This window comes from Triticum dicoccoides, chromosome 1A, assembly GCF_002162155.2.
Source record: "Triticum dicoccoides isolate Atlit2015 ecotype Zavitan chromosome 1A, WEW_v2.0, whole genome shotgun sequence".
In the NCBI taxonomy this organism is placed as follows: Eukaryota; Viridiplantae; Streptophyta; class Magnoliopsida; order Poales; family Poaceae; genus Triticum; species Triticum dicoccoides.
The window spans coordinates 60,358,428-60,365,570 of NC_041380.1; the positions used below are offsets into that span (position 1 = coordinate 60,358,428).

Here is a 7,143-nt window from a genome sequence, read left to right on the forward strand (position 1 = left end):
GACGTTCCCGTCGATGACGAGGCGCCTACGGTGACTTCGTAAATCTCAAGATAATATGCCGGCTCAGTCTCTCGGAGGTGCTCATAGGGATAGAGTGTGCATGTGTGCGTTCATAGAGATGAGTGTATGTGTGTGTATATGAGCGCTTGTGTTTGTACTGATGCTAAAAAAAAAAGACGTACATATACTTGCGCGCCTCCCCGCCGGAGTGTCCCGCATCCGCATCCGCCGCCGCCGCTCACCCTCCTCCTCCTCCTTCTCTACCTAGCCGACGTCCGGCTTGCGCCTCCGCAGCTCCTCCTCTTCATCACGCTGATGTCCAGCATCCACCTCCGCCATTGCTCCACTATGCCCATGTCCCGCGTCTGCCTCCGCCGCCGCCTCTCCTCCTTCTCCAACTGCACCTCGCCGCCCTCACCAACCTGGTCTCCCCACGCCGCCTTTGCCGCGGCCACGGAGCGCGTCCGCGCCGGAACGCTCAGCCCGCAAGACGCACACCACCTGTTCGACGAATTGTTTCGGCAGGCCACTCCGGTTCCCGAGCGCTCCCTTGATGGATTCCTTGCCGCCCTCGGCCGTGCCACGCCCTCTGAGGCCTGCAGAGACGGCCCCTCCCTCGCCCTCACCCTCTTCAACCGTGTCTGCCGAGAAGAAGCCGGCATGCGGGTTGCGCCGCCAACCATCTTCACCTACGGCATCCTCATGAACTGCTGCTGCCGTATGGGTCGTCCGGACCTAGGGCTCGCCTACTTTGGGCGCATCCTCAGGGCGGGCCTGAAGGCAAACCAGATCGCCGCCAACACCGTCATCAAGTGCCTCTGCTGCGCAAAACATACCGACGAGGCTGTCAATATGCTGCTTCATAGGATGTCCGACCTCGGCTGTGTACCTGATGCCTTCTCATACAACACAGTTCTGAAGAGCTTGTGTGAAGACGGCAGGAGCTTGCAGGCGCTCGACCTACTGCTCCAGATGGCGTCGAAGGAAGGAGGTGCCTGCTCCCCCGACATGGTGGCATATAGCACGGTCATCCACGGCTTCTTGAAGGAAGGCAAAGTAGACAAGGCATGCAATCTATTCGATGAAATGATGCGGCAAGGGGTTGTGCCTGATGTGGTGACGTATAGCTCGATTATCGATGCATTGTGCAAAGCTGGAGCAATGTACAAGGCAGAGTTGTTCCTTCGGCAGATGGTTGATGATGGTGTTCGACCGGATGAGGTGACATATACTAGCATGATCCATGGATATTCCACTTTGGGCCGGTGGAAACAGGTGCGTAAAATGTTCAGAGAAATGACAAGCCGTGGTCTTATACCAGATACTGTCACTTGGAACTCGTTCATGGACTCCCTCTGCAAGCATGGAAGAACCAAAGAAGCTGCAGAAGTTTTCTTTTCCATGGCTGGAAAGGGCAGCAAGCCTAATATTGTCTCCTACACTATTCTTCTTCATGGGTATGCCAATGAAGGAAGCTTTGCTGATATGATGAGTCTCTTCAATTCAATGAAAGGCGGCGGCATTGTAGCCAACTGCAAAGTTTTCAACATATTAATTGGTGCATATGCTAAACGAGGGCTGATAGATGAAGCTATGCTCATACTTACTGAAATGCGGGGACAAGGACTGAGTCCGGATGTAGTCACCTATTCAACTCTAATATCTGCACATTGGAGAATGGGTAAGCTGACTGATGCCATGGATAAGTTCAGTCAGATGGTTGTTGGTACGGGAGTACAGCCGGACACAGTTGTTTATCACTCCCTAGTTCAGTTCTTATGTACACATGGTGATTTGGTGAAAGCGAAGGAGTTGATTTCTGAAATGATGAATAAAAGTATTGCTCGTCCAAACACTGCACTCTTTAGTTCAATAATGGACAGTCTATGCAATGAAGGAAGGGTTATAGATGCACACCATATCTTTGACTTGGTTATAGACATAGGTGAGAAACCTGATATCAGTATGTTTAGTACGCTGATTGACGGATATTGCTTAGTCGGCGAGATGGACAAAGCATGTGGAGTACTTGATGCCATGGTATCAGCTGGCATTGAGCCTAATGTCATTACGTATAGCACACTTGTCAGTAGATATTGTAAACGTGGAAGGATCGATGATGGGTTGATTCTGTTCAGACAAATGTTGCATAAGAAAGTTAAACCTACAACTGTTACATATGAAACCATACTGAATGGATTATTTCGTGCTGGGAGAACTGCTGATGCGAAGAAAATCTTCGATGAGATGATCGAAAGTGGAATAATGGTGAGCATTTCTACATATAATATAATTCTTGGAGGACTTTGTAGAAATAATTGCGCAGATGAAGCGGTCGTCCTATTCCAGAAATTACGTGCAATGAATGTGAAGTTCAATATCACAACACTCAATACCATCATTAATGCATTGTACAAGGTTGAAAGAAGAGAAGAAGCTAATGATTTGTTTGCTGCATTACCAGTCAGCGGGTTGGTGCCTAATGCTTCCACTTACGGAGTGATGGTACAAAATCTTCTAAAAGAAGGAGCAGTGGAGGAAGCTGACAGTATGTTCTCATCAATGGAGAAGAGTGGTTGTGCTCCTAGCTCTCGTCTTGTAAATGATGTCATCAGAACTTTATTGGAAAAGGGGGAGATAGTCAAGGCCGGAAAATATATGTCTAAAGTTGATGGGAAGAGCATCTCACTTGAAGCTTCAACTAGTTCGTTGTTGTTGTCTCTCTTTTCAGGGAATGGGAAATATCGGGAACAACTACAATTGCTCCCTGCAAAGTACCAATTTTTCGATGGAATCAGTTGATGCGCTGGACTTGGCAGATAAGCCTTGTCATGGTTCACATCTCCCTCTCAACGATGTAGACAAGTCTCTTCTGTGTGCCTGCCAATATTGAGCTGGGTGACGGTGCCACCGTGGTGTTCTTGTCGGTGCTTAGCTGTTGGGTGTGCATCCTATGGTCATTGTCCCTGATCTGCAGGCAACCTCCACAATGGCGGTCTGGTCCATGACGCATTTGCTAATGGTGAAAAGATTACTAATATTTGGGAGCATATGCACATCACGGCGGATTTCATCCCTGAGTTAATCGAGGTGAATTAACAGTGTTTGCATTTTTGGACATGTATGACCATTGACAGCTCAATGCTGTCTCTTTCTAAACTACAGTCTACAGTAACAAATTACCTCAGGACCTCAAAGCTATCTTATAAAAAATTAAAATTATCATTTTATCAGTTGATTTTTTATTTATTGTTAAACAATATGTGTGTGACTTATTCGAACATGGAATGAATGCCTAATCTTGGGTTCAGTTCCTTCTGTTTTTTAAGCTTGAATTACTAAATATCTCAATCCAAAAGTTCATGGGTGCAACGCATTGGAATTTGTTCTATCATACTTAAACATCTGTTTGTAAGTGCTTCATGTTACTTCGCATTTCCAGGGATGTATCTCACCACAATCTTTCAGGGTCAGTACCTGATTTTCTGAATCCAATGCCATCACGTACATTTATGTTGTGACAATCCTGACCTGACTTCGTTTTCCCAAACTGTGCAGCACGAAACCTTTAAATCTTTTATTTCTTCATCTGTCAAGTTGATTCCTCAAGAAAACATCAGTTGATGAATCAGGGCTGGTTGCTGAAGCTAAGGTTTGCACCCTTTTTTACAACATCATGGATGCTTTGATGGAGGCAATGGATAGCATTAAATGACTAGTTTTGGGGGGAATTTGTCGTATTGATACGGTGTGCCAACCGACATGGGTTGCACCCAATTATATCTTTAAGGTCTTACAAAATTGTATCATGCATTCTCAATTTTTGTTTAGGAATAATTGCCAAGTTTGGTCCTACTTATCTACTGCAAGATTTTTATGTTTACTGACTTAATTTGTTTAATTGTGCCTGACCATCTCTTTATGACCAGAACATTCAGAGAGAAACCATGGGAGCACATCTTAAATCGTAAGAATAAGATACTCAAAATTTATTTACGTATAGAACAAGCCGAGGAAGGAGATGAAGAAAAAGAATGCAGAACGTAGGACTCCGGCGCAGTGTAAGTACACAGGAGAATCAATAGTTTGTGAGACTTTAGTGACCTTTCTACCGCTGCATGTGACTGTTCAAAAAAAAAAAAGCGCGCATCCACTAGACGCGCCATCTGTTTCCTGCTCAAGCAACAACATGATCACTCACTCAGGTAACCTATGAACATATGACCCTAACGAGTGACCAAGGAAACCGGTTGTCAGTATCAAAGATCATCACCACTTTAAACATCTCATAATCAAATCAAACGCTGATAGCATGGCTCTATCTGGAGCCACCAATGGGGTTCCGGATCCCGACGCGTCTCCGGTGCGCGCTTTCTGTCACCGCAAACGTGCTTTCACATCCCAGAGAAGCCGATCCGCCATCACTCGGGTCGCGGGGCAGTGAAAAAGAAAAAGGGAAATTCTTCAAAGTTCAAAAGTATATGTGGTTAGCGGCGCCACATTTGTCATTAGCGCAAATCATCGCATCCGCTGCTTTAAGCTGATTGGCCGCCGGCATCCTGATGAGCTTATCCTGCCCAAAGAGAATACACAAATCATCAAAGAGAAAGAAAGGTGGTGAGCAAAGGATGAAAAGTGGATGCATTATGCACTTTCCATTTGCCACTGATCCGGGCAACAAGACGACTGGCTAGGACCCTCCTTCCATCTTTTCTACCTGCATGCAAAGTGATAATGGTTGTGTCGTATATTATGGCTATAAAGCAAAGCAGGCCTGCTTCGTGCACTCTGATGTAAGGAGGAGAAGAAGAAAGGAAGGGCCATGGTCGTCCAGAAAGCCGGAATCCGGATGCCCGGACCTATCTCCTGTGTTTATGTGTTTTTGCTTCATGATTAAGCATCCGGGCAGCGGCCATAATTCCGATGCTTTTGGGCAATGGAGAATCGATGCCAAACATGGAAATCTGTGGGAGGTTTTATTCTTATTCCAGCAAATAAGAAAACAGACAGATATATGCTTCTCTCAAATATATAGGACTATATCCTTGTTTATTGGTATTGTAAGGCATGATGCTCTTCAATTCTTATCCTGTGGACTGGCTGAGCTTTGATGAATGTGAAAAAAATGAAAATGGCAGTGCTTCCTACCATTTTACTGTAAAATGGTATTTTTTGCAAGAAAGAAAGAAATAGACTGCTAAGGCGGAAAACACGGCGACGGGTTGAAATCAAACACGTAGCGCGAAAAAAGCGAAAGCTTGAACCGAAACAAATTAAACAAATAAAGGCGAAAACCACCACGGCATTATTAAAGAACGGCCTCCACAAAGGCAAAGCCAAAGCCAGCATTAGAATACCCACAAGTACGCCGCATTGCAGGGACACACACATACACGCACAGTCACCAGGATGCAAAAGTAGTTCCTCCAAGGCAACAAGAAAGGCAAGGCTTGCTTTGCACCAGGCCGCTCCAGGACACACTACCACCATCCCAATCAGTAGAAGAGAGAGTGAGAGTGAGTGAGACAAGCCAAATCAAATTAAGGGCAACAACAAGAGCCAAGAACACCGTAGCTAGCTATCCATATCATATAAACCAAACCAAAGGCCAACAGCAGCAGTGCACATAAGAACAGAGCAGGAGCAGGAAGAACCTGAGCAGGAGCAAGATGAACGGCATGTACTACCCTCAGCGTTTCAGCAACATGATGATCGGCTACCTCAACCTGGCCACGCTCCTGGCCTCCATCCCGGTCATCGGGGCGGGGCTCTGGCTGGCCAAGGGCTCGACGACGACGTGCTCCTCCATGCTGCAGACGCCGCTGCTCATCATCGGCTTCATCGTGCTCCTCATCTCCCTCGCGGGCTTCGTGGGCGCCTGCTTCCACGTCGCATGGGCGCTGTGGCTCTACCTCTTCGCCGTGATACTCCTCATCGGCATGCTGCTCGGGCTCACCATGTTCGGGTTCGCCGTCACGGCGGGGGGCGGCGGCACGCAGGTGCAGGGCAGGCCGTACAGGGAGTACCACATCTCGGACTACTCCTCGTGGCTCCAGAAGCATATGCAGGACATCAAGTACTGGAAGCCCGCGCTGGCCTGCGTCGTCGGGTCCAAGGCATGCCCCAAGATCGCCAACTGGACTCCCATGGATTACCTCCAGCATGATCTCACGCCAATACAGGTTTGCAGTTCAGCCACCGGTCCATTTTCTTCCATGTTTGCTCCTCTTGCTATTTGTCACCACTGCTTTCAGCACTTGTAGTTGTAGTACCACAGAATTGATAATCTGAACTATAGCCAGCACAAACATAACAGATTGTCAAAGAAATGGTAACATAAAAAATAGCTAAACAATTTATTGATCCAGTTCACCAGTTGCATCTATGTAAATTTAAATATCTCAAGCACAGGTTTATGTTCATTGTCTATTTGGACAAAAACATCAAATTTATTGACCACCAAGATTCAAAACCCAGTAAAGAGTGTGACCCCAGGACAAAGTTTGAACCCATTTTCAGATAAACTAAACAAACTAGGTCTACTAAATCTCTAGCCCAGAGCATCTTCAGTGCTCCTGCACCTCTGCTACTTTAGTACAAGTTGTAGTTCTAACTAATAGCTTTGCTGCTAAAATTACTAATGGAACTATGCGCTATCATGCAGTCTGGGTGCTGCAAGCCACCAACATCATGCACATACAGCGGGGGGATGCCGGTCGGAGCGCAGGACGAGGACTGCTACCAGTGGAACAATGCCCCAAACATCCTGTGCTACCAGTGTAACTCGTGCAAGGCCGGCGTGATGGAGCAGGTGCGCCAGGACTGGCACAAGATCTCCGTGCTAAACGTCATCGTGCTCGTCTTCCTCATCTGCATCTGCGCCTGCGGGTGCTGCGCCTTCAGAAACGCCCGCCGCTCCGTCTCCGAGTACCCATACGGGGTAAACCGCATGTCCAAGATCAATCCACGCTGGGACTACTACTGGTACTTTCAGCCAAAAATAAAAAACAAAATAAAATTGTCACACCATTTCTGTTTGGTTGCTGCTTTTCACTGGCATTTGTTTTCTCTTCAGATGTTTGGTTTCAGCCCCCAAAATGCATTTCCACAGTCTCATGATTAAAGCAAAAAAATGGATTAGTT

At 46.8% G+C, this 7,143-nt stretch overlaps 2 protein-coding genes across 4 annotated transcripts in view; both read left to right on the forward strand.

Moving 5' to 3' along the window:
• Positions 1 to 200: 200 nt before the first annotated feature.
• Positions 201 to 3,989, forward strand: LOC119362968 (protein Rf1, mitochondrial-like). Of its 2 annotated transcripts, XM_037628263.1 has the most exons (3): positions 201 to 3,090; positions 3,559 to 3,652; positions 3,930 to 3,989. In XM_037628263.1, exon 1 carries the CDS (start codon positions 316 to 318, stop codon positions 2,800 to 2,802), a length of 2,487 nt encoding a protein of 828 aa, XP_037484160.1. In that variant the 5' UTR covers positions 201 to 315; the 3' UTR covers positions 2,803 to 3,090; positions 3,559 to 3,652; positions 3,930 to 3,989. The 2 variants fall into 2 exon arrangements, with proteins under 2 accessions (XP_037484160.1, XP_037484155.1); XM_037628258.1 differs by having other exon boundaries at positions 201 to 3,652.
• Positions 3,990 to 5,344: 1,355 nt separating this feature from the next.
• The window catches only part of LOC119362980 (tetraspanin-6-like), a 2,674-nt gene continuing 875 nt past the window's right edge, over positions 5,345 to 7,143 (forward strand). The window contains exons 1-2 of one of the 2 annotated variants that reach the window (XM_037628272.1): positions 5,345 to 6,182; positions 6,665 to 6,984. In XM_037628272.1, the coding sequence (XP_037484169.1) occupies positions 5,670 to 6,182; positions 6,665 to 6,984 (833 nt within the window). In that variant the 5' untranslated portion in view covers positions 5,345 to 5,669. The remainder of the gene's footprint in view (positions 6,183 to 6,664; positions 6,985 to 7,143) is intronic. The other variant, XM_037628278.1, reaches the window with a different exon arrangement.